General features: G+C 39.7%; 1 protein-coding gene across 2 annotated transcripts; it reads left to right on the top strand.

The window, feature by feature from the left end:
• The first annotated feature begins 204 nt into the window (after positions 1 to 204).
• Positions 205 to 24,417, top strand: SLC39A9 (solute carrier family 39 member 9). 2 transcript variants are annotated; one of them, XM_040601347.1, is made up of 8 exons: positions 205 to 414; positions 701 to 818; positions 5,972 to 6,080; positions 15,557 to 15,748; positions 18,238 to 18,306; positions 19,430 to 19,515; positions 21,320 to 21,454; positions 23,172 to 24,417. In XM_040601347.1, exons 2-8 carry the CDS (start codon positions 723 to 725, stop codon positions 23,400 to 23,402), a joined length of 918 nt encoding a protein of 305 aa, XP_040457281.1. In that variant the 5' UTR covers positions 205 to 414; positions 701 to 722; the 3' UTR covers positions 23,403 to 24,417. The 2 variants fall into 2 exon arrangements, with proteins under 2 accessions (XP_040457281.1, XP_040457280.1); XM_040601346.1 differs by having other exon boundaries at positions 205 to 818.
• Positions 24,418 to 25,840: the final 1,423 nt, after the last annotated feature.

Raw genomic sequence — 25,840 nt, 5'->3', positions numbered from 1 at the left:
GCGCGCGCCAGGCTGGAGGAGGCGGGGCGCGCGGGAGGCGCCACGCGGCCATCTTTGATGAGGGAACCGCTACTCCCTGCTCCGGCCCGCGCGGGGCGCTGGGCGGCCGCGGCTTCGCTCGCCATCTTGAAGTCGGGCAAGCGTGCAGGGGCCACGCGAGCGAGGGCGGGGGCAGCGCGCCCCGGAAGGGGAAGCGCTGGGCTGTGGAGGTGCCACTTGGCCTCCGAGGCAGCGGTGGGGGCAGGCGGGTGAGGGGGGGGGTGCGCACCGGTCCTGCAGGTTCCCTGCGCCTTCTCCCCGCGGCCGCGGCCCGCTTCAGGCTGCCTCTCCGCGAGGAGCCTCCTCGGCACCCGCTGCGTCCCTCCGCCACTCCCTGGGGGCAGTGGGGTGCGGGGGAAGGTCCCGCTGCCTGAGGTGAGGGCTGGGCCGCCCCCTCCCCTTACCCGCGCAGGTGTCTCCCTACGTGTGCCCCTGGCCGCGCTGGTGCTCCCTGCCCGCGCCCAGCAGCGCTCCGGGGCGGCGCCGGCGGGATAGCGGCTGCCGCACGCCGGGCCCGGAGGGGCCGCCGCTGGGAGCCGAGCCGGCCGGAGCCACCGGGCAAGAGAGACATGGCTGAAAGCCTTTCCTGGGAGCTCGGTGTCTGCACGGGTTAAGGCGTGCGGGGCGAGGTGGAAAAGTTGCTGTTGAATTTCACTTTAAGGGACCGGACAGAAAGCAGCGAAATGGATGACTTCCGTTCCATCTGCCTGCTGTCTCTGGCCATGCTGGTCGCCTGCTATGTGGCAGGAATTATCCCCTTGGCAGTTAATTTTTCCGAGGTAAGACAGCGTCGCCAAACTACTCGCTGGTTGCTAAGGGAGAAACTAGGTGGAGAGAGCTACCAGGAGGAGTTAGTGCCCTCCCCTTACAAGTACGGCAATGATGTTGGCGTGACGATGTAACTTTTGAAAGATCTTTAAAGGAGATGAAAATGCAGTATTAATTTTCATTCAAAATAACAGTGTAAAACTATGCTTGTTCTACAGTGCGTATAAAAGTCATTTAAATGAGCCAGATTGAGCCTAGTATCTGCTACAGGTGAAGCAAAGTCTCAGCATGTAGGGGAAAGAAATGATAGGAGCTGGTCATGGTTATTTTAGACGCTTATATCAGAAACTACTGAAGCCTGAGATTAACTGTTATTATGTGACTGTGGGCTACTCAAATTAGGGTTTTTGAAACTAATTCTGAGAAGGTTCCCAGGAAACTTTGTTTTGGTTCACAGTTCAGTTCACAGCTTGTGCTGCTGAAAATTAAACCTTAGCCCTTTGATTGCAATGCAACTTCAAGTTATGTTACTACCTCATGTAGCGCAAAATATTTTGGAAAAATATCTTGAGTATTTAAGGTATTAAGAGAGAGGGAGACTTCCATATATTGAATGAATTTCCAAGCAGTACAAGAGTTCAGAGGTAAATGTTTTTGGGTGTGGTGTTTCTAAGAAATAATTGTTAACGTGGTTGTTACAGTCTCTGGAAGTCTCCTAATGTTCTCTGATATCCAAGGTTTTTTTCTTTCTAAATGATGATTATTGCTTAGAGGTGTGGTGTAGTGAGTTTAATTTTCAAAGGTAGCAAGAGCTCCGTTATGAAAGGTTTCCTGTTTCTGCTGGGAGCAGTGCTGATTTTGAAAGGGAAGTGCTGGAAGAGAGATGCGACTTGTTCTTTCATCAAGTCTCAGAGATAGTTGCACCTGTGCTTTGGTTTACAAGGAGGCTTTGGGAGCGATGAAGCAAAGTCTGTTTTGGGTAACAGTACAGTTCAGCTAAATGAACTGAAACCTCACAATATATTCTGAAGTCTTTACATAAACATTAGCATAGTTCTGTTTTGCAAGTGCTTTGTCTGATGCTTTGATAGACCTTCCTTATATGTCTTCAGTGCTTGTTGCTTCCACTGTCTCACTCTTCAAAACTCACTTTTGCCCTGAAGCCTACAAATGATTTTCTTGCAGATTTTCTGAGGACACTGCGTAGCATGCTAATATGGTCTTTTTTTATTCAATTTTGCATTTCCTTATATATGTGTGTGATAGTCACCTGTTGTCTCTGACTTCATATTCAGTGTTGTTTGAAGGCAGAGTTCTTGATCTGTGTTTATGGGTTTTATGTTATTTGTAAGTTATATACTACATAATTAAAATTAATATATACTCAACAATATAAATTACATAGTTGAATCAGTGGGCTCTAAACCTTTTTGGGGCTCCCAACAGCTACAGATCTGTTGTGGATCTAAAAGAGCACTCTGCTCTCTATGTATTAGCCTTTTGTGTATGCAGTGTTCTACCAACAGCATGCACATGTGCAATCAAGTTTATTATGATATCTTAAACTCTCCGAATTACTTGACTCAAGTTTTATACTTGATTTAAACTTGATACTTTTAAGGGTCCGGGTGCTATGCTTAAAGAGGAGCAGAATCTTTGCAAATTATGTGTAAATAGCTAATCCTGGAAGTGTTTGATTAGAAGTTAAAATTGTTTTGTTTGAAATGATTGCTTAGGGCTCTGCAACAAGGACAATTTCAAACTGAAATGACTGTCTGGACTGTGCATTATATGGTTTGCAGAAAGTTTTGCAGATGGCCTTAGGAAAAATGCCTTCTCCCACTGGCTACTTATGGTTTAGCAGAAAACAAAAATGAATGCTTTACATAATATACCCCAGATGCCAGAGAACAATAAAATTATTCATTATTGTTAATACATTCCTTCAGATGAGTTTTTTGTCATGAAACCTATTGGTTGTGTTCCGATTTCATGCTAGTTTCTATTCTTTTAATTAAATGTGGATATTCTTTAAAGTCTAAAACTCCAGAAAAGCCAGGTGTGGCTGAACATAGGTGGTAAAAAGGTACAGACATACCCTTTCAGCTTAATTCTAACTTACTGATAGTACTAATAGTACTCTGTTGTGCTAACTTTGGGCTGGAAACAATACTATACCAGTTTGTGAGGCTACCTCTTAAGTTGTAGTCTAAATGCAAGAAATATAAAAAAACCCGTGTTCTAGCAGTTTTAATGTTTTGCTTGCGTAACAGGCGCAGGCACTGTTGACTGGACTGGGACTGCTTGCTGCTGGAAGTAGGTGTGAGTTTTTGTGGATCCAACTAAGTTTCGATGCCATGCCATTTAAGTCCAACACTGAGCAGTGGAACAGCTTACTAACTGAGAAATTCAAGATTTTTCCTGTGTGTTTTTTTAGCACTATTTCTTGTGTTGCTGTTGTTTTTAACAAGAGACACACAATTGTTTTTGTAACTGAAATGGTTTGATTTCTTGGGTAAAACTAATGACTTCTGCCTGTCTGGGTAGGCTGCAGTTACTAGATCGCTGTGTTCACTGTGTTTAAGTATTTTGTACTGAAAAGGAGGTGGAGACTTCTCTTGAAATAGTAACTTTTTAGTATGTATTACTTTATGGATCTCTAAAATTCACAGATGCCCAAATAAAAGTAAGCAGAACAGTATTACTTCTGACAGTCATCCCTGTGTTTATAGATGTATGTAGAAGAGGTGACAGTGCTGCAGTATAGATCTTGGTTTTCCTTGTAAGATACTGAATTTTTGCAAAACAGATTATGAACCATGGGTGTTGAAGATTATCTTTTCATGTAGATTGCCACTGTGTAACAATTTGCCAAGTATAATTGTTACATATGCCAGTATACAGTGCATGTTTGTGGAAATTTTACGGGTGTTAATCTCTTGCATATTACTGTTTGTATTTTCCCCAGTAATGCTGTATTGTTCCTTTATGGTCACATCTGGCTTGCTTTCAGAAAGTTGGGTTTGCATCTCTCTAGAGCCTCCTATTTGTTCTGTGTGAGCATTGCCTATTTCAGTGAGACTGAACAACTTCTGTCATTACAGTGCATGAAGGAGAACAGATGGCATAATAAGGATATGCAACAAGTGGTTTCCTGTTAGTCAAACACTGAGCTCTGTCTCCAGGGGCTCAGTAACTAATGTTAGTATTTTGGTAGCACCCAGACATCTCATTGTGCATGGAAGATGATGATGGTTCTGCCACAAAATGTGTGCTACGCAGTTGTTGTGAGGATCTAAACTCCTGTGGTTGCTCCATGTGGTATGGTAACAGAAATAATGAGACACAGCCTCTGCAAGTTGTTGTATTTTAGTATTAGATGTTTATATAGTAGGATTTTCAGTACATGGCTTTGACTTTAGCCTGTCAATGTAGTAGTCACAAGGAAGCGAAAAGTAATAATAAACTGTTATTACATTGGTAAAACATAATTTAGTCAGTTTGGGAGGAGTGATACCTGTCTAAGCTTTTTGCCCAAGACTAGAATATAACTAGGAGGGTAACGCTTACTAATAGTAGCAAGTACTTACAAACACTTTGTGTGGTTTGTTGTAATCTTGGAGAAATTCTTGCTGAAATATGAAAAATTAAATTATTTTTCTTTACTATAAAAACATTAAGTTCATGTATTTATGCTAGAGTTTAATTGCAAATTTGCAATACTGATGTAACAACTCTAGTTTAAAACCTGTCTTTGCAGAGGAGAAAGGGGATTGCCATGGTCTGTAATTACATGGAGAGTGGAATATTGTTTCATATTGCCCTAAATGCCTTTACAGACTTTAATGCCTTTTAAAATCCTACTGGAAGGCTTAGGAACGGTTGTAAATGCAGAACGGTATTATTCTTTTTATGCATCTTCTAATCAGATTTAAAAAAAAGACAGACATGAATGTGTATTTTCACCATTATCAGTTTGGTTCAGTTCCCTCATTCAAACTATCATTTGAGTAAACCTTTTTAAATAATTTATTATAATTCTGGATTTGGAACTATTTTGGGGATTCAGTCCCTTCTGCCCTATTTTGTAGCTACCTGATATTCTGCAAGTGCTGTGATACTGCAGTTCTAAAACTTCACCTGGCACATTATTATTTTTTTTAATACATGGAACACAAATCGAATATTTCAAGTAGAAGAAAAAATATCTTTCTCTTAAATTACTTTTAGCTACAGTTTTATGTTTTTAAAGAAAGTGTTTTTCAGTGATACCCTATTAAATAGAAACCCATTAAAGCATGGCAATTCTTAGAACAACCTTCTGCACAAGAGCGGCTGTTTGACTGAGAGACTGAAATACAGTTCATCTGTCATGTAACAGTCTTGTAACAGCTTAACTTCATTTCTTCTGTGTCTCTAAACCTGTAGGTGAAAGTAGAGCTCATGCTGCTCTTTCCTCTACAATCTTCCTTCTCTCATTCTGTAATCCTAAAACTTTGCTTAGCCTTTTCTGTTACACAAATATAGCTGACTTAACAGTTTACACTCTTCCTTGACCAATGTATTTGTATCTGTAGATGTGTTTTTCTTTCTTGTATTTTCTTTTATTATTTTGATTGTTTATTTTGGGGAATGGAAAATTTATCTTGTGTGGTGCTACACCTAGCAGAGATTTTAGGGAACTTGCATGTTTAATTATCATTTCTAGTAAGAAAGATGTGTTTGAAAACAAACATAGAATGGAGATAAACTGTAGAGCTGCAAACATGCTTCAAAATTCAGGCACTTTCAGTTTTTCTTTGTCTCTGCAGGCCTTGCAGTTTGAGGCCCTGGATGATGAATTAGACTCCAATAATCATTAGTGCCAAATTTAGTGATTCTTGCTGTTTTCAAGTATGTTACATTTCATTTCTTGTCTGATGTTAACAGTCACATAGGTCATCTTTTAACTTTATTTCCTGCTTCAGTTGATTGCATCGGGTGCTGGGTATGTTCACTTTTCAAAAAGTTAATTGTTATAAATATAGGGACTGTACAACTGGGGCTCTTTAAAAATCGGCAAAAGGTTTTGTGGATCATTCGCCTTTCCCCTTCCCTCCTGTCTGTTAATAAGGGAGGGTAAAGAAAGCATTTTTACTAATACTTGTTTTGTACTTTCTTGCAGGAGAGATTAAAGTTGGTGACTGTTCTGGGTGCTGGGCTGCTGTGTGGAACTGCCTTGGCTGTCATTGTACCAGAAGGAGTACATGCACTTTATGAAGACATTTTGGAGGGTAAGAACTAAACCCAGATGGTCTTGTTCAAGATAACTTAGGTCATGGTGTTATGATATACCGGGGCTTGCTTCTAGGGATTTTAAAATGAGAATGGTGGAAAGGTTTCACAGCAGCATGACACAAAGCCTGCTTAGTCACAAAAGCACCATAGGCCATGATGTTGCAAGTTTATGGTGAGTTAACAGAGGGATGTGATCAGGCTGTGCATGGATGACTCTTGCTGAGCGATCCAGTCATTTGCGGGTCCAGGTACTGTACTGTTTGTGGAACTAACAGCCTTTTATGCCAGGTCATGTGTAGCATTCCTTATTCTGGGGAGAGTTAAACTTTAACTTTCACTGGCACTTCAAAGGGGGTGTAGGGATACCTTTGGTGGAGAATGATATTATGGACTGTTTGCTGTTGCTCTTTGTAGTTTAGATTGCTTTTTGTTAAAGTGATTGCAGGGAGTGTTTTATAGATGTATATGTACTTGCCCTGATAAGAATTTCCTCCTTTAAAACTGAAGAGTGTTTTGGAGTTAAGTTATCTTAATATACTGGCTGAAAATTATGGTTATATAGGGCGAACTCCCAGAGTAGGAAGCATTTCTTGCTTGGGTGGTACTGTCCATCACATGTAGATATCTGTGCGTGGCTCCAAATTTAAGCATCAGATTCTAGTCTCCCATCAGCAGTCTTCAAAACTTCATAACCTCTAATAAATAGCTCAAAGCTAACAGCGATTTTGTCTTGTGCTCCACACTCGCATCCCTACATCTTATGCCCCAAAGTCTTAGTAAACTTCAATTTGAGTTTATGACATTATTTCAAGTATTCAGGGCTCGTTATCTCTATTTGGAGTGCACTTTAAATCTTGCTTTAGCTTGGAGTCTTGTGCTATTACATTACTATTATGTTACCATTGTGTGTATGAGCTTTTTTCTGTATGCTGATTCAGAAATTTGTCTGAAGGTAAACAGCAACAACCTAGCGGTAACAGGAGAAAGAACTATAAAGTTGAGGCTGTAGAGAGCTTTGTAAGTGTCTGATGAACTGCTGTTGCTAATCTGGTATTAAGATATAATTGTAATACTCTGCTTTTTGTGTGCTACAATTTTTTCTTGTTTTGACACATCTAAATTTCTTTCTAGTTCTGTTTTTTTAATTGATCCTCATTTAGTTTCCACTAAATAAATGTTTCTGCTTAGATTTAAACTAAACTGAAGATAATATATAGAATCATCCGTTATCAAGAAGTGAAAGAACCTCTGATTATGCTTTTATACTGTACTGTAATTTATGCACTCTGATGTAGGATGTCTCTAATGAGCTGTAGTTGTGGATTTGCTCTCAATTCTATTTTAATTCCAAGTAGACTACATTTTTCTTGTAATGATATGGCTAACAGTAAGTACAATTGCTATAAATGTTTGGGTGGTTTGGTTTTTTTTTTTTTTCACTAAATGGGGTATACTGTTCATGTATGAAATCTACAGCCTCCTGTTTAGAGCTGTGTGCTCTGTAACAAAGCTTAGTATGTGGAGGAAAACAGTCCCTTCCCATTACTGCAGTGGTAGTGTCAGAAGTATTTATAGAGGAGAAAAGAATTGGTTCCATGTAGGAATTAAAACTCGGTTCCAAACTCACAGTATCATGTCTAAAGCCAGTCTATCTATAAAGATATTTATTTTATTGTTAGTATTGCAAAGAGGCAATATTCATAGGTGGTATTAGAAATATTTTTTGTATTTAAATCTGTATTTTTCTTACAATAGTAGGATATTCAAAGTTAAGCTTAAAATTATGAGAATTTTAACAGCTTTCAGTGCATTTTGTTTTTTTAAATCCATCCATTTACATAATTAAACCTACAAAGGCACCTAAGGAAATGTTGACATACATTCCTACAACTGGAAAAAAAATTAGGAGACTTTGTTTTCCCAGTTCCAAATGTAATTTAACTCTGGGACTGGTTGCTTGTTATCAAAACAGGTGTTTGTGATTGATACAAAAGTCATTTACTATAACTTCTGTATTTTCCCACAGGCCACAGAATAAATAACTTCTAATTTTTGACCTTGTAGGCTGAGAGCAAATAGCATATCATGATTACTACTTGGTCGTAAACAATGTATGTGTGTAGTGAAACCTTGGTTTGAGTATAACCAGCAAATAAAATCCCTTTGGCAGCTTCAGTCCTTTAACTGATGAGACTGCATAACCGCTGTCAGAAAGATTGCCCTGAATTACCCACTATGTTTTATCACTTGAGATGATCAGAAGTTAACCTTTTAATATAGATGCAACAATCTTTTGTGGTCTAAAGTTATTTTATTGATCAGTGTTGCTCAGCAGATACATTTGTGAAATCTTTCAAGGGCTACCGAGCCCATTCTGATGTGCTATGTCTGTAGTCATGGCATTGTGAGAACATTTTGTACCGTGGGATGGATGTACAGTTGTCTCATCCAAGATGTATGAATACTCCAGCAAGAAGATTGATGACTTGCTGGAGTAAGTCAAGATTTTGCTGTTAATGTCTAGAACTTCTGAAGAGTAGTTGCCAACCAAGAGTCCCCAAAATGACAAAAGTTTTACTTCTGTCACTTAAGCAACAGATGTTGGGAAAGCCCTCATGTATGCTGTGCTCCATTCTGTTGCCATTATTTATTTGTGGTTTTTTTTTAGTAAAGTGTTAAAGAAGCTTCTCCACCCTAGGTATCCTGTAGCAGAGTCTCGGGCTTTAATAAGGTAATTTGAGTGGCACAGCAGTAGAAACAGCTCAGGCTGGGTGCCTCTGCAGAAGGACCCTGAACAAGGAAATTCCTGGGCAATTATACCCTTACAGCCTGAGTTTCCCATTCCTCGTGTGACACATTGGACTAATATATAATTATATCAACATCTGGGGTCTTCCAGTTAGTTCTTCATTGAGTCTCTTTGTTGTCTCTGGGCGGTCCATTTTTTTGTCTTTCCTCTGAGGTTGTGGTTTCTGCAGATGGTTGTAGCTTCCATATTTTCCAGCTCAAACCAACTCTTGAGGCCCTCTTTCATGGGATTAGGTAAAAGTTCAACACATCTGGGTCAAAGTTCCCAGCTAGCAGCCTAAGGCTTCAGCAAATTTAGCTACTGATGCTAAGCAATTAACTCCAGACAATTTCAGTCCAATGTTCCTTAAGTGTTGTCCTTTTGATTCTCTTAAGCATTCCTGCTAACACATCGAACAGAGTTCTCAAAGTCACTTCAAGGCACACTAATGTTCTTCCTGATTTTATATACTATTGTAAGTAATAAGTGTAACGAGGTTAAACTTAATCGCTACTGGGTGCAATATGTGATTGTAAATCCCTGTTGTGGCTGGTGACCATTCCAGGACGGTTTTCCACCAATGATGTTCTCCATCCTTTTTCACTTTTGAGTATACAGTGTACTACTTTTGTATCGTGGTTGGCAGTAATTAGTTTTTTGGCCATTATTCTGTGTACATTTTAACAATTAATACAAATCATCATGTTGTAACAGTTTCTTTACCAATGTAAGATTCATTCCCATGGGGGTGGGTGATAAATCTTGAATTAATATATATAATTGTAACAATTGAAGTGATGGGAGCTGAATAATTGAAATTGTACCCCATACTTATAGTGAAGTTGCAGACACAAATAATTGAATGATATCTGGCATCAACAGTAATGCTATTTGCTAATATAAAATTACAGAGTTCTCATACTAACACATCCTTTCCCAGTATATACAACTACCTTTTCAGGGTGTTCATTGGGATGTACCTCAGTGGCAAACATTTTGTTCAACATCTTAAGCTCTGATGGTGTTACTCTTACAAATAAATCCTTGTTGTTCCTGTACAACGCACGTGTTAACATCTACAGTTGCCCATTTGTTTCCACTTTGTGGGGCCCTCAGTCTGTCTTCTAATGGAGAGAGTATAGATCCATTGTGATTTAATCCTAATGCAATGATTGGCCGTATGGTGCATACTGAAGCATTGTGTATTGTTAAAACAAAACCTGTGGCCTTGTTGTTGATGGGATCAGAAGTAAAACTGACTAAATACCACCAGAATTGGATTATTTTTTTAATTCAGTTGCATTTTCCCAGATTGCCTTTTGAATCTCAGTGGGTAAGATGCCCTCTTCACTTTCTCTTGTAATTGTTGCTACTATAGATTGCATCCACAGTTGAGCTTGGATACAGCTAGAGAAACATTATTTTGGACTGTACCAAATATATCTGCAGTTACCCGATAGTACCTTTCATTAACTTTTTTCCAATTGAGACAGTATATCAGGTGCGATTGATTGATTAGTCCCCAATGCTAGTGAGAATCGCAATGTGTGTTCAATTTGTTTATATCATGTGGTGTTGTGCTTCGTTTACTCAAAAGTACTTCAGCATCTATACTATTTAAGGCTTTCAAACTTGTCCCCAAGATACCAGTCACATCTTCATTCACGTTTGTTTTGGAGAGGTGAGGGTTCGCCTCTGTAACCATCCTGCATAGGATGCGCTTAGGAATGGTAAACGGGTTTGATTGTAGAGATACTAGTTTGCATCAGTAGTTCTAATCATATTTAAGAGACCGTGATGGATTAAATAGCACTCACTGGTGGCCCGTATTTGATCACATACAGTCTAATTTTAGAAATTTGTGCAATCAACTCGTCTTTGATTTGTGGAGTTGAAATTGGGGCTGATACTGTCATGGTGAGCTGAGGGATGGCTGTCAGCACTGGGATGATACTTTCACAAGTTGCGTTAACCTTTTCCGTCAGGCTGTGTGACACTGTCAGACAGCAGCTGTTGCTATTGGGACAATGAAATGTGCAACATCTGCTATTAACATTTCTGAAGACTAAATCATAAACTTTATCTGACTTACAACAAGATTTTTCTCAGAGTTCTGTGTAATCAAGGAAAGTTACCTTCCCTTTGGTTCTGTGAAAAAATTAGAGGAGACCCTGTGAACCCTTGGGGGAGACACATCCATGTCATCAGCTGTTGTCCTTTCCATGTAAAGCTGATTAAGGGCTGACTGCTTTCACTGAGTGGGATACTAAAGAAAGTGGCAGTTAGATCAGTTTTGCCCAATGAGGTATTTGTGAAAGTACTGTGAAAGGGCCAGTACTGGGTGAGGAGCCACTACATGTTGATTAATTGCCTGCAAATCTTGTACAAAACTGTATTCTGGATCACCATTTCCATTGAACTTGTTCTTTTCTACAGGAAGCGTGGGAGTATTATATAGCAAAATACTTCTAAAATCTCTTGGGCCAGATATCAGTCTATCTGCTTTTGTAGGGGAATAGGGTACTGTTTTGTGGCTGGTAGAGCTCTTCCCTTTGTTTTGACAATTACAGGTTGAGCTGAGATTAGTAATCCAACATTGGTACCAGTTTTGCTCCGTAACTTCATGGGCATAGATTTTAACAGCTCTGGTATTCTTATTGCGGTGTTTGGGCATTTGGTAGTTACACTCATTCCTTCAGGCGATAAGTGTAACTCTACATCTAGGGCTTGTAAAAGATCTCTTCCTAGCAAACAGGCTGGAGATTCTTCTGCTAATACAAATCTTCCTTGTATGCTTTTGTTTCCTGTTGTTACTAATAGAGGCTTACTTAAACTCTTTCCCCCTCCTCTTGTGACTTTGTGTATTAGAATCTTGCCTTCAGTTTTAGATCCTTTTTGGGATAAAATTTAGAAGAGATCATATAGCTCTCATATCCGCTAAAAATTCAAATTCTCTGCCCTCTACCTACTGTAGGTCCTTGGTGATCTAGTTGAGTTTCCCACATAGCAAAAATTCTTAGTCCTTCTAGTTCCCCAAGGATTTCAAGGTTGCCTGCCTCCTGTTGTTGTGAGTTACTTTCTCAGGTTAACTCTGCATTGGCAGTTCCCTTCTCTAGTGAGACCTCATGGCCAAAGGGGACATTCCTACTGTACATGTCCTGAATCCCCACAGTAATAACACTCTCTTCCTTTGCTTTCTCTGTCTTTCTTTCTGTGTTGCCTGGCCTCAGCTCGAATCCTGGGCTTGGCCTTCCTATACCTTTCACTTTCAAGTTTGTTGCTAAAGCTGCTGCCAGTATATTGGCTTCTTGTTCTTTTGTTCTCTTTCTTTCTTTCACTTACTCATGATTCTGTTTCTCCTCTTGCCCATGATGCACAAATCTTTACCATGAGGGTGGTGAGGCACTGGCACAAGTTGGCCAGTGAAGTTGTAGATGCCCCATCCCTGTAAGTGTTCAGGCCAAATTGGATGGGGCTTCAAGTAACATGGTCTAGTGGAAGGTGTCCCTGCCTATGGCAAGGTGGTTGGAACTAGATGACCTTTAAAGCTCCCTTCCAACCCAAACCGTTCTATGAAATACAGCCACACTTAAAATTTTCCTGTAAGGCTTCCCCTTGCTAGCCTGGCATACATTCTTTGAAATATTTCTGTATGTTGGGCTGTTCAATCCACAAAAACACTGATGGCTAGCATGTTGTTAAAATTCTGTGGGTTCATTCCCCCATAATGTTAAAATTGCAACAAAGCTGCTTGAAGCCATCCCTAATAATCACTGGGGTGTTTGTCTAGGTGCTTTCTGCATTTCTTGCACTATTGTCCAATTTACTCCTAACTCATCACATGCCCTGATGGCTTGTACTAAATTCCAGAGTGGTGTTTGGCATGCGATTCTATCTTCTGCATTATTATAATCCCAGTTTGGATTATTCACCAGCCAGGGATTTCTCTGTCCTCTGTCTTGTGGTGCTAGTTCTGCATCCTTATTAATTATTTTATCTTGTTCATCTGGCTGGAACAATTCCCTCAGAAGTATCTGGGTGTCCCCCCAGCTTGGGTTATATCCAGTGCATTCATTACAAAAAACCTGAGCGTATCTCTTGGTCTCTTCCCCTGATCTCAGCATTTTACTTATCCATAAAGCTAAACTGCTGGTGTTAGTAAACGCATGTAACGGTGGCAGAGGGGGGTTGCCTCCACCTCCCTGCAGTAATGCGGCAGGATTAGGCAAAACACTAGAAATCTTAGGATTAGGCAAAACACTAGAAATCTTAGGATTAGGCAAAACACTAGAAATCTTAGGATAGAGTCCAGCTGCTGGTAAAGCAGAGGTAGGAGGTGAAGAAAGAGAGCAAGTGACGGATTGGTTGGTTGGCATATAAAGTGGGGTGGACTTTGAGGGGCATTGGAATCTGCGAAAGCAAGCATTACCTTCAGCTATGTCTCCTCCCTCCTGTGCCATCAGACTGGATGTTTCTGCTCCCAAGCCCAATTATCCCACACAGTATCGCAAAAAGGCTAATTTCTGCTGGTCAGAAGTCCCTTAGAGTGGCCACCATTGTGCTGGACTACCAGCTTTTGTTGCGAATGGCCAGTCTTCCTGACATAACATAACTGCATGCTTTTTTGTCAAGCTGACTGTACCAACAATCTTCTTCCAATTTTCCAGTACCTCAGTTAAGAGCATCCCCTTCTCTATGCTAGGAGTGTTTTCCCATTGTTTTCAATTAATAAGAGGGACTCAGACTCCCTTCTGTGTGCGCCTTTTGCTGATGGGGCTGCATGCCTGTAAGCAAACTGCGGCAGGGGAGGGACTTGAACCCACTGCAGTAGTTTCACCAAATCTGTTCAGGGAATTTTAACACTCACCTTTCAATGCCTCTTGCTCCAGACATCCCAGGCAAACTCATTTGCTGCTGGCTGTTGGGTGTCTGGAGATGAGAGGATCAGACACTGGTGGCTAGGGTCCCATCTGGGGTGACAGAATTGGAAGTAGGTTTACTATGTCTGTTCTCTCACTGAAAACATTTGAGTAATACCTACTGTGTGTAAACTGCCTTGCCTGCTGTGGAAGTACAACTGTTTGTAATAACAAGTATGCCGAGGAGCCTCTTCTGCATCAACAAAAGAGCTTTCTAGCCCGGTGTCTTGTCTCTGCCAGAGGCTGTAAAGGGAAATAAATAATAATAAAAAAAATATATAGATGAGTCTGATGAGGTCAGAGTCTGAAACCAAGAGGTCAGATGTTTACTGTGTTCTGTATAGTAGCTAGGAACTTAATTCAAAATTCCCTGTTCCTGATCTTTGCTTGTACCTTTTTAACAGTTTATTTCTGTATGCTGTTGGTGAAGGAAGGCTTGGACATGATTCTTTGCTTACCAGCTGGAAACAATACCTAGAATTTTGATTTTAAAAAAAACTTTATTAAATCTTTCACATAAATGTATTGGCCAAAGATTGGCCTTAGTACTGAAAATCCTCTGTACTCCTGGATGTTATTTGCCCTATGTGTCAGATGGAATTGCAGAAGCAGTAATTTCCTGTGGGCATGAACAAGGTTGGACGATCTCACAGATCTGTTTCAGGAGTCGTTAGGCCAAAGACTACTGGAAACGTTAAATGCATGTGCTAAAAAAACCTTCTCTCTTTTTAAGCCTGTGTAAATTCAGAGTGAGACTGATGTAGATTTATTTTGAAATTGGGAGGAATTTTGTGTGTGGTATTTGCTTGTGATACAGATTACACATGCTGGGCAAATGGCAAGCTGTAAAACTTTAATGTTACAGTTATATTGCATCTCTGCTTTCTAGAAGTCATTGTAGGTGGAGACTTTTGTTGCTGTTACTAACCTATGAAATACTTGAACATGTTTGTAAATTATGATCTGTGCACTAAATAAATGATTTTATACCATGGAAACTTAATTAAACAGTTGTCCAGTGATAATCTTTCCCCTTCTTAGATTTTCAGTCTTTGGAGCTTACCTCATTTCAGGGTAGCTCAGTAAGATAAAGTAGATGTCTTTGAGGGGGGCTGGGGGTGCAGCATGCAATTAATTCTTGTGTAGGGAAAGGAAACAACCACACAACATTGAACCCCAGGGCCTGGACTTTGGGTTTCTAGGATGGCACTGACATCTGTACGATAGTGTGCTGACTTAACTGTTTTTCCTGTCCATATTAATGGAGTGTATCAATGCTAACTTGTTTATAACTAGAGACTGATGCTTTGAGATATAAAGTTAATCTTTGTAAAGATTGCATTAGATCTCTTAGTGGATGGAACCTGTTTCATCTCCTCATCCTGTATTTTCTCACTTAAACAAAGGTGATGACTGAAGTGCTTGACAGCATATCTGAATACTGACAAAACTGACAACTTCAGTTAGAAAAAGGAATTATTCAGCAATTTTTGTCAATCAATTTGTATTTTAAATTCAGCATTTAAACACAATAGCCTGGCTTATTAAGTGTTAATGCTTTCATTGCTTCTCCACACCACAGCTTTTCCGGCACGCTGGAGAGGCCAGCCAGACAAATGTGTGCTTCCCTAAGAAAATGGTCTAAGACCTTAAATGAGGATCTTTGTCCAAGAGAGCATGAGGAACTCTTCTGGTAAAGGAGGAGAAAAGTGACCATGCCATGTTTAGTCCCCTGTCTCCTAATCTGTTTGCTTGCCTGCTGCAGGGAAGCATCACCCGGCGAGTGAGATGCAGCGTGTGATTGAGTCTGAGAAGGTAGCAGAAATCCCAGTTGCACATGAGTATGGCCATGATCACTCCAGATTGCATGCCTACATTGGTGTATCCCTTGTCCTCGGTTTTGTCTTCATGCTGTTGGTGGATCAGATAGGCAGCTCTCATGTGCACTCTACAGATGGTAAGTAAAGATTCACTTCAATTAGACTTACTAGTTAGTCTTAATTTTATAGCAAAAAATAGCATTTTTTTTAAATGCTACTGGGATTTAATTTGACCAGTCATGTCCGGAGTTTCAGTAGGTGCTTTACAAACATAAAGCAAGGCCTGTGTGAAATGCTTGTGCTGGAAAGCTATCCTGGAATTAGGCTTAATCTGAGAGCTTGTTTTGCTAACATGAAATAACTGTATGAGCACATGGGGTGTGGGGGTTGAGGGTGACTTGACGCTTGAGTTACTGTCTTTTTTACAGTATCACACATAGGGGATTTCTTTGGCTTTCGAAAAAGCTTCAGGTTAGTCTTATCTTTGTTTTTCCTGCTTAATTGTCATACATGTAGGTAAAAATTGCAAAGAAAGAGTCTTAACTAAGACTGCAGAAATGACTAGATGTAAGCTCTGGCCCTTTACTGTAACTGAACGCCTGGATTCCCATGCTAGTGTAGAGCCTCACTTACTTCAAAACACTTCCTGCGTAGACCAAAGATTTTGCAGCTTCTTTGCAAGACTATAAAAATGCCTACAGTTACCTTTGTTTCCTACCTGTGGCTTCATGCTCAAGCTGTAGCTTGAAATGCACCAAAGGTGTTTTGTTGTCTGGAAAGGTATCTTAGTGCCTTTGGCTGCTCGTTTTCTCCCACATAATTTCATCTGGTAGAGTTTGGCCCTCAAAAATTAAGGAATTGATCTTGAAGGAAAAGTAAAACGTGCAAAAAGGAGAGGGGCTATGTTCTGGTTGGATCCTTGGCAGTTTACAGTGCAGCTATGCAAATGCTTGGGTGGAATTGGTGTGGTGGGATAAGTAAGCCAGTGCAGGAACAGTCACCTTTCTGTTGCTGGGGAAGTGTAAAGGGAGCCACAGCCATGGCTAGCTGATTTTCAGAGCTTAAAGGGAACAGCGGCAGTGAGGGTGATGAGGGGATGCAGGTGAGCAACTGCCAGAAGAATTCTTGGTTCCTAGGGGTTATGATCTTTTCCTAGATCTCTGATCAGAGCAAATACCAGGGAAAAATAGGCTGTGGTCTATTATGGTGTTAGAGTTACTATGAAATAGAATATTAAGGAAAAGTTTTTATCTAGTCTGTACCTCTGTCACAGGAAATGTAGTAGTGTTTTTGTAATGTTATTTAAAACTACCAAAGAAAAAAACATTTTTCTCATTTGAACCAGCGTCTGGTAGTTTTAGTATCTCCCAAGTGGGTAGATTTTACTTTGTCTGAACTAGAAAAATACTGTAGGCCATAACAGAGATGTGAAATCAAATGGGACTCTCTTTGGGTGTGTTTAGTTCTGGTAAATCCAAAACAAATCTAAAGGAAATGTTCTTTGTGAATATCTCCTGTTTGATGTGAGTACACTATTGCAGTCATCCAAATGCAGCTTGGGCAATTAATTGTTCAAATAGGCTTCCCTTGATTCAGAAGATCGATCAGACAAGAGAGAATACATTAGATTTTAGCCAGCTCGCTTTCCTGATCTGACTTGCTGGGCAACTTGCTGGGTGCCTGGGCATGAAAAGAGAGACTGGAGGGTGGGGGGACAGGCGAGAGGAAAGGAACAGGACTGGACTTTTAATTTTGGTGGCAGTGCAGACTTACTAAAATGGCTGTGTAATTGTGCTTGCAGTCAGCTCACTGACCACTAGAATAATCAAATAATGGCTGTTCAGCTATGTGGAATTAAACAGTTGAGTTACAAGATGCTTCTGTACTTGTGTAGGACTTACCTGCCCTGTTCACTGTTCATTGCAGTGATTTTTTTATAACAGTTTCACTGCTGACTGTGTGATCCACCACACTGTAGTGGTGGATATTGCCCTGTTGTGTCATGTTGTGAGCTATCCTGTAATGTCCTCAGAGGAGGAGCAGTCATACAATTGCAGTTGAAACAGGGATCTTAAGCAGTGCTGGCTGTGTTTCTTCTCTGTGGTGTGTAACGTTGGAGGGAGATCTTTGCAACTGCTGCCATGACAGGTAGAATTTATTGCTTACTAGGATCTGCCAGAGAATCGGTGCGAAAGAGCCTGCCCCAGACTGTCATCTGAGGGAAAACGCCAACATTGAGCTATGTGGGGATAATCATCCTGACTCTTGGAGCACCTCTGGATTCTGGGCATGCAAAACTAGCTTTTCTTCCCCTTGGTAGCACAGAACTTTAACGTTTGGTTCAGGGGGTTAAGAAAAACAACTGCTTCTGACTATATCAATGATTCTGTAAATTGCAAAGAGTTGTCTATGATTCTGTTCACTTGATTTTTGGAAGAACTTTGGTGATTTGAAGGCGTTGGGTATCAGACTGCAGTGAATCTAGTGCAGAAATACAAAAGGTGCTAGTTTTAAATGTAACTGTGTAAGCACCTGCTAGAGAGGTGTAGCGATACTTAGAGTTTCTCTTCCAGCATAATTTCTGTATTTTTTCACTTTATCCAAATTTTTCTAATGACTGTTTCAGATCCAGAAGCTGCAAGATCAGGCAACTCCAAAATCACCACAACACTGGGACTAGTAGTCCATGCTGCAGGTAACATGGGACTTATTGTTAGCACTTGACAAGGACTTGCATTGCTGTATGGCTCATCTTCAGATGTGCTAGAAACACTGGAGTTTTGTTTCTGAAAGTGGCTTTTAACAAAAAAAATAGGCCAGGGAGAACTAAGGGTCTTCCCAAAAACTTACTGGGGAAAACATACTCCAGTGCTCAGAATGTTCCATGGAGTTTTATTTGGGTTCAGTATTTTCACTACTTTTCCCCACCCCATCTGAAAAATTGTGTGACGCTCCCTCTCTGCTTCTTCAATTCCTTTGCTGGCTGTTTTAGCTGCTAAATTTCAATGCATGTTAACACATTTGATAAGTGGTATGAAACACCTTTGGGTTTGCTTGGCAGATGACCTGTGCGTTTTTAAAAAATTAAGTTTAAGAAAAATAATATATTGTGGGGAAAAAGGATATTATAGGCTGGAATGCTAAGATTTGACTGAAATGTATTTGGGCTGACTTGCAAGGACTGAAAAAGTTGTGCATGTGTTGCAGTCAACCTGTGTTCATGTTGTAATTCTTCACTATACATGTGTAGTGTAGATATGATGCTTTTAAATCTCTCCTGCTGAAGGTTGTCAGAGTCATGAGATCAAAAATATTTCATCACTAAAAGTGACTATATATTAATGATTAACATATCTGTTTACTTTTTCATTTAGACAGTATATTTATGTTAAATGGTGAAAAAGTATTTACAGTAGTATTCATATTTGAAAACTCATTTAAAGGATAATAATTAAAATTCTTTCAATGCTTAGAATCTAAACCAGATTTCTTATTTTAGACAAGACGACACTTCTACAGAAGACTAAAATAATTAAACTTGTTACCTGGTTCTAATTTGTCAGAAAGTGTCAATACTGAATAGATTCTCAGTATGGTTTGGGGAGAAATATGAGACAGCTCCTGTTGAGGGTTTGTCTCATGTCCTGAAATGACTGTGGCTTAATAAACAAAGTTGTGCTGGGGTTGGTATTGTTGATGGCACTTTTTAGTAACAGGACTTCTCAAATCAGCATGTTTTGGGCTGTCAGCTGTTGAGGGGGTGGGAAAGCTGAAACCGGTGTGGAAGAATGATCCAGGAATTTGTGCTCCTGTTTCAGCTGATGGTGTTGCATTGGGTGCAGCAGCTTCTACTTCTCAGACTAGTGTCCAGTTGATAGTGTTTGTTGCCATTATGTTGCACAAGGTAAGTCGTCATACAGAAAATTCATGCTTTTTTCTTTAAAAGACCTCAAGCATACGGAAAGTAATAAAGATCTTAAGTTTCCGTAGTGGTGTAATATGGAAATGTGTAACATCGTTGAAACGAACAGGTTAGTAGTACATGTTCAAGGACCACTGGCATGATGTATGACAGAATAGCAAATGATGGATGCTAAATCAGAGTAGGGTACAAATGAGAGAGAGAATTCTCACTCTGTACTGCCTGCCTTGGTTGCAATGGTTGGGAAAGTTCTCCCAACAGTAGAGAGAGAAGAATAGCTCAAGATGAAATGTGGCAGCTTCACACTGACTTTTTCTGAAAAAAAAAAAATTAAACGTAAACCCTCAAAATTCTTACTGCTTTAAGAGATGTATTCAGAGAAGTCCTAGAGGGCGAAGCACAAAGGTATATGCAGTGTGTTCAAGGAGGAAAAGCAGTTTTGATGTTGATTACAACAGTTTTTTGTTTCTGTGATGTTAAGAAAATGGGAAGGATATTTGTTACAAAGAGTTTTAGTGTTTAAAGGATTGGTCTTTTGAAACAACTTAATGTCAGTGTACTAAATTACAACTGGTTACCTCTGTTACTGTAGTAGCTTCAACATCAGTCATATGCCATTTCTGCAGGAAAAACTTAAACGCTTTTCTGATGGTAACAGGCAAAAAAAGGCTCTTGAAGTTGGGAAGATCTTTTTTTTCTTTGATATTTGTGTAAAGGTATCTATTAGCTATATAGGTTCTAAGCGTATGTGTGCAGATGCATAATTGACTTACAGTAGCACGTGCATATATTACAGTAGTTAGTCATGCACTTATCCAAAATATTGTTTGCATAGTTCACAATGTTAGGAAATCCCAATCTAGTGTGTCTTTTCTTCACTGTTGATACAAGAAATTGTGGTTTACATAACCCTCTTCAAATGTTAGTGGCAATGTCAGTGTTGCATCTTGCTGTGAAGCTTAGTTTATGGCTATAGCCAAGTGAAACTTGCTTTTATTATTCTTAATGTTCAAAATCAAATTATTTCTGAAATTCTGCAATTTTAGAAGAGGACAATTCTCCTATAAAAGATTATCAAGATTATCATGGTTTTCTTCTAGGTTTAAAAAAAACATTCTGTGTATAAAAAATGCTCAATATATTTTAGCTTGTCTTATCTCCAAAATGTCAGGGTGGACTGCTGTTGTCTTTATGTGAGTGAAAATAGAGTAAATTCTGTGAGGACAGGACAGCTATGGCTTGTGGATAAGAAACTAGATGCTAGCAGAAGGAGAAGAAGGAAGTATTTGTTTGCTTCCCAGTGGGAACAGAAATGAAACTGAATGATGTACTAATCAAAAGAACTCTTAAGTTTTAGTTCATGTGGAGGCTGACAGTTATCTTTGGGAATTTTTCCTGGTCTGTGTTAATTGTAGAATTTTTCTGCTGTACATAAAGAAACTGTCCATCAAGAATGTGTAGTATTATCAGAACAAAAAAAGAAATTACCTGTTAATTGAGATGTAGACATTATAGCAATGATTCATCAGAATGAACATTTCATATTTATAATGACTGCTCAAATATGTGTACTCTGATGGCCAGAACATGAGTTTCCATTAGGTACTGTTAAGGTAGGGCAATCTGCAGAATTCTGTTAATTTGAGTTAAATGAACATACTGATACTCTCCCTGAATTTCTTCCAATCCAGTGCATTTCAATGTAGTAAGTTGTATTTCAATTTTATCTCAGATTTCAGGGGATTTTAGAAGGTATTGTATTACCAGCAAATATTATTTTTTGCAGGCACCAGCTGCCTTTGGCCTGGTTTCCTTCCTGATGCATGCTGGGCTGGAACGGAATCGAATTAGAAAACACTTGCTTGTCTTTGCGTTAGCAGCACCTGTTATGTCAATGGTGACATACTTAGGGCTAAGCAAGGTAGGTCTAAGATTTTGTTCTGCCTGAAATGTAGCTTAGTGGTGGAGTTTGGGGAAAGGAATTTCATACAAGTGTCATAGAACATAATTCCAAATGGCTTCAAAAATTTAGCAGAATGGAGATTAAAAAAAAGTGGTTAAAAGGTAGCAATACGAATGTGTGAAACAGAAAAATAACCCATGCTTACCATCAGAACCAGTGATACAACTCTGTAATTTTGTGTAGCTTTTTTTTAGACGGCTGTTTTCTCTTTTCTCCTTTCTGCTGCTCCCTGCTGAGAACAATTTACTGATATACCAGCTTTTATCTGATGACTAGATAACTAAGCAATTTTCAGTGTTGCTGCATGCAACACTTACTTTATTTTCTACCCACATATTTGTTTGTTTCCCCCACCATCCCAGCATTGGTCCTATATGTTCAAAGTCTTTTTCATGCTGTGTCAGAAGCTGAATCCTCAGCTAGAACAGCCTTTTTGCCTCTCATACTCCTTAAAGCATAGTCTTGTCTTGGCTCCATTCAACAAATGGCCTGTGAAATGGGTCATGGCACATGAGTTTATAAACTGTCCAAATTCAATGTTTCTTGCTTCTCATAGCATTTCCTATGACACTCCTGTATTGCTGACTGCAGTGGGCTGTGCTGGTGCGAAGAATCTAATGTGATCTCGTGAGGCTGAAGGCATGAGAGGAAAGATAAAGTAAATCATTTGGGCTAATCCCTTTACCTGCTGGAAAGGAGTTATATTTAATATTGCAGTACAGGAGGCAGCAGAAAGGGTTGAGTTTGTAAACAGAAATGAGTGCTGTTAGAGCATTCTTTTGATGTAGGCTCACTAAGAGTTGGTTTTGCATTTTGCACTTCAAAAAGAACAGAGAATTGAAAAGGCATAAGGGCTGTCACAGTGGTTTTGTAGTGCCAGAGCAGAAGATGTATCTCTGCTCTTTGCAAAAATAACCTGCGAGTATACCAGAGAACTAACATCACACTTGAGCTGGAAATTGTTCAAAAAGGATTTTGAAACCAATGAGTGGGTTTCAATTTCATTGCATTTACTGATTTGTAGCATGATCTTAATCCTCTTATGAATGTGACAGGGTGCTCAGTTTTCATCCAGAAGATGCGTTTCTTTATGAAGTTTGCATGGAAATTCTGGGAAAGGTTTGGGTGTTTACTTGCACATACAAATCAAGTGTTGAATGAATGATGATTTGGAACTTAAATTTAGCAAATCTCGTTCTGACCAGCAGGGGACCAGGTATTTAAAGGCTAACATCTTATTTGAACTCTGTTTACAAAAAGGGAAAAAGTCAGTCTTGAGTGTCCTACCTAAAATTTCTGGCCTTGTAATCTGAACTTTATTTTTTCAAAGCACGTGTTGTCATTTTGATGTTTTTTGTGTTGCTATGAGATGCTCAAACAAGGTGCTTTTGCATGGGCTGACTTCTTTCTTCTGTAAGGGTTCCTGGAAGTCTGAAGTGAACTAACTAGGATGAGAGGTGTTTTTCTGCCCCCCACATCAGCTTTAGAATGCCAGTTGCTACACATAAGGTGCAAGACACAAAACAACACATTAAAGCATTGTCATTGTGAGAGAACAAGAGTTGTCAGAAATCCTACTGTCTGGACACTTAGGGATTTTTTTTATTACTGATTGAAGAACTTCTGCTTATCCTTATTTTCTGCTTTTTCAATTTTTATTTTTTTTCTATTTCAGAGCAGCAAAGAAGCCCTTTCAGAAGTCAATGCCACCGGAGTTGCTATGCTGTTTTCTGCTGGGACTTTTCTTTATGTTGCCACAGTTCATGTCCTCCCAGAAGTAGGAGGAATTGCTCATAGCCACAAACCTGAATCAACTGGAGGAAAAGGACTCAGTCGTCTGGAGGTTGCAGCCCTAGTATTAGGATGCCTTATTCCTCTAGTTTTGTCCATTGGACACCATCACTAAATGCTCAGATTTCAGAGTTATCCTCGATCTGATGTGGGCAGTAAATGTTGGCTGCTCAGTTTATCATTATCTCTTACCCATCATCCATCCCATCCACTTTATGGAGTTCAGAGGGAACCTTGATTGCAAAATGAGGAATACCAGGATGGTTTTTAGTGTAGCAAAACGTACTTTGGCAGCCGGATGTAAATTCTATGTAACTTTTCTGAAGACATTTGCTATTTTAATTGTTACTTCTGGCCCTATTCTCAGGGAAGATGGAATTTGGAGTTTAAGAAGAGTGAGCGGGGAAGAACATAACGACTGGTCATGAAATTGCAAACACCAAAGTATCCTGCAATTCAGCTTTCACAGCTGAGAGCAAAATGGAAGGATGGCTGCCTTGCGAGAGGTTGAAGACTTATTAATGAAGAAGGGGGCTCTCCCCCATCAGTTCTATGTTGTCCTGATGATGTGACTGATCCTTGTAGTGTTTGTCGCTAATTGTGTTGCAAAAATGGGCTACACTTGGAACTCTGGACAACACTGCTATTGTCACAGAAGTATCACTGATAGGAAAGAAGTTATGTAGACAGAAGTGTAGGATTAGAGTAGGAAATCAGCTGGTTAAGAAAGTGCAAATGAATTTTGCACTGTGTTCCATTATTTAAGACAAAGGATAGAAGCAAGGAGAATAGCATTTTGGTTGTTTATGCAATTGTTAATAAATTTTAAAAAGGCAATATTTCTTGGAAGATAGTCTTCTGCCAAGTCAGTAAAGTGTAGGCACCAAAAATGTTAGCAGGAATTCAGTATCGGGTACCGTGATTACGCTGCTGCTACTGTTGAGAGAGGCACCCATAATGTCCTTTGAAATCAAGCTGTTTGGGGCTCTGAGGAGTAGAAATCCGGTTGAGACAGCTGTTGGGGGACCAGAGAACATTACTAGTTCATTTTCAAAAGGCTGAACTACTGAATCCAGTTGGGAGTTGTGTGTGGAGGTTCCATTAAATAAAAGGTATTAAGGTTAACAAAACAAGATGTTTAGTTGAATATTTATGCTACAGATGGAGTACTGTGTTTCTAAAGAAATTCTGAACGAAAGACTCAAAAAAAAAAAAAAAAAAAAAAAAAAAAAAAAAAAAAACAAACTGGTGGGTCCCAGTGAAGCTGTTGGGCATTTTGCTTTTCCTTTGGGAATTGGGCATTTGCCTCTTACTGAGAAGCATCAGTTTTGGTCAATCTGCTGAAGGACTTAGTACCAACTGCTGATGCCTTTCACCGCAGAAGAGTGATAAAAGATCCCTCCCTTTTCTAGGCACAGCCTTCTCATGTCAGGCATAATTTCTGTTATGCAAAATTATTATTATACTCTTAACTGCAGTGCATTGAAGTCAGGAATGCTTGATGTGCACAGACTCAATACAAAATACTTTCTTTAGGGGAAAACTTTTTAGTGCTGTACCCTTTTTAAGCTATACTCTCTGCACTTTTTTAAGATAACATTGCCAAATATTTTTTTTAATCAAGTGGATTTTCAAGGCTTGAAATACCTTAACTAAAGTGCTTCTTGCTTCCATTTGAATGAGTGTGTCTATTTTTCATGCCATTTATTGCTTATACTACATAGGCCATTGTGCCTCTTAACTTCTTTACGTTTTTGTCGTTTGGTTTGTCTGCAATGTTTGTTCGGCAATGGGTATGGCCTGGCTCTTGGATAGTGATTGTGTTGTTGGCCTTGTAACAATACAGGTGTATCCCAGGATTGAGCCTAGTATTGATCCCCAGAAGTGCTCATTTGTTTGTGTGTTTCATTACATATAATCAATGCAAAATTATTAGAAGTCATCTTTTTCCACAAGACAGTATTTTCAGGTAGAGTTAGCGTATCAGGCCTAAGCAAGCATTTTTTTACATTAGGCCTTCGATAGTTAATTCTGTTCTGACAAGGCACTGCAAAATCAGATATGGATGAGATCCTCTCCTGCATGTTTTTAAGTCTTTTTTTTTTTCTTTTTACAACATACACATGCAACTAGTAAGTTACCTGTTTGAAAACTTCAGTGATACAGGTTGCCAACACCTGCGAATGATACACGGGGAACACACCAGAGCTCCCAGTGCTCTTCCTGGTTTCCCTCTACCTTCTTCCTTGATAATCTCACTGTTCTACTTTGCTTAATCTTTCTACGTGACTGTTTCCAAAAGCTGAAGAGTTTGCAAGATCTGCAGCAGAAGCAGGAGACAGGTTAGTGCAGCACCAGATGCTTACATTTTATAAAACAGTAAGGTTTTTTCTTTAAACTGTGGTCTGTTGCTTGCACTCCACGCCACTAGTTAGGCTGGCATCCTGACTGTGTTCCGCTTGAGCCTCCTTTTGTGTATAATAACAACAGTTTAGGGAGGTATGTAGGTAGGGTTCCATTTCATGCCTTTTGTTCCAGCATTGGAGCATGTGG

The sequence above is a fragment of the Falco naumanni genome, chromosome 7 (genome assembly GCF_017639655.2).
Source record: "Falco naumanni isolate bFalNau1 chromosome 7, bFalNau1.pat, whole genome shotgun sequence".
Taxonomy (NCBI): domain Eukaryota; kingdom Metazoa; phylum Chordata; class Aves; order Falconiformes; family Falconidae; genus Falco; species Falco naumanni.
The sequence above is the reverse complement of the archived record's forward strand: the minus strand, read 5'-3'. Positions and strand labels throughout refer to the sequence as shown.